This window comes from Meleagris gallopavo, unplaced genomic scaffold (genome assembly GCF_000146605.3).
Source record: "Meleagris gallopavo isolate NT-WF06-2002-E0010 breed Aviagen turkey brand Nicholas breeding stock unplaced genomic scaffold, Turkey_5.1 ChrUn_random_7180001924547, whole genome shotgun sequence".
Lineage (NCBI taxonomy): Eukaryota > Metazoa > Chordata > Aves > Galliformes > Phasianidae > Meleagris > Meleagris gallopavo.
The window spans coordinates 1-1,148 of record NW_011187017.1 but is presented as its reverse complement, the minus strand read 5'-3'; the positions used below and the strand labels follow the sequence as shown (position 1 = coordinate 1,148).

The 1,148-nt window shown below is 41.8% G+C and overlaps 1 protein-coding gene across 1 annotated transcript; it reads left to right on the top strand.

Moving 5' to 3' along the window:
• Positions 1-6: 6 nt before the first annotated feature.
• Positions 7-1,142, top strand: LOC104916608 (glycosyltransferase family 92 protein F13G3.3-like; the record flags this gene model as incomplete). Its single annotated transcript, XM_010727633.1, is given in 2 exon segments — positions 7-174; positions 176-1,142. Coding segments are annotated over 2 exon segments (1,080 nt in total), but the record flags the coding sequence as incomplete, so codon positions are not given.
• Positions 1,143-1,148: the final 6 nt, after the last annotated feature.

Sequence of the window (1,148 nt, the reverse complement as noted above, 5' to 3'; positions counted from 1 at the left end):
GATGACAGAGAAGGCAAAGTCACACGTGTGATTGGGATTGTTCACCATGAAGATGTCAAAGAACTATACTGCTGGTTTTGTTGTCAGCCCCATGGAAAGATATATGTATCAAAAGCAAAAATAGATGTTCACTCGGACAGATTTGGATTCCCGTATGGTGCAGCAGATATAGTTTAGCTTGGAACCTGGAAACTGTGATCCAACACATGTATCAATTCATCAGTCTCCACATGGAGATATTGACCAGCTATCAAGGTTTGAAATAAAAAACCGCAAAGCAGAGCCTTTCTCTGCTGACTTCACGGTATGCATCTCTGCCATGTTTGGGAATTACAACAATGTCTTACAGTTTATACAGAGTATGGAAATGTACAAGATTCTTGGGGTACAGAAAGTGGTGATCTACAAGAACAACTGCAGCCAGATGATGGAGAAAGTCCTGAAGTTTTATTTGGAAGAAGGAACTGTAGAGATAATTCCGTGGCCAATAAACTCATATCTCAAGGTTTCTCCTAAATGGCGCTTCATGCAAGATGAAACACACATAGGCTACTATGGACAAATCACAGCTCTAAACGACTGTATATACCGCAACATGCAGAGGAGCAGGTTTGTGGTTCTTAATGATGCTGATGAAATAATTCTTCCCCTAAAGCACTCAGACTGGAAAACGATGATGAGCAGTCTTCAGGAGCAAAATCCAGGAACTGGTGTTTTCCTCTTTGAGAACCATATCTTTCCTGAAACCATAACCACTCCCATGTTCAACATTTCATCTTGGAATGCTGTGCCAGGTATTAACATACTACAGCATGTTCACAGAGAGCCTGACAGGAAAGAGGTAATCAATCCCAAGAAAATGATAGTTGATCCAAGAAAGGTGATTCAGACTTCAGTCCACTCTGTCCTGCATGCTTATGGGACCAGTGTGAATGTTCCAACAGATGTTGCCCTTGTTTATCACTGCCGCGTGCCCCTTCAAAGTAACCTTCCCAGAGAATCTCTCATCAGGGATACGACATTGTGGAGATATAACTCATCGTTAATCATGAATGTTAACAAAGTTCTCTATCAGACAGTACTGTAAGCTCAAAAGAGAAACGTTGTCTGCAAAAAGCAAAAGTGGGAAGTTTCCTGCGCCCCAGGGA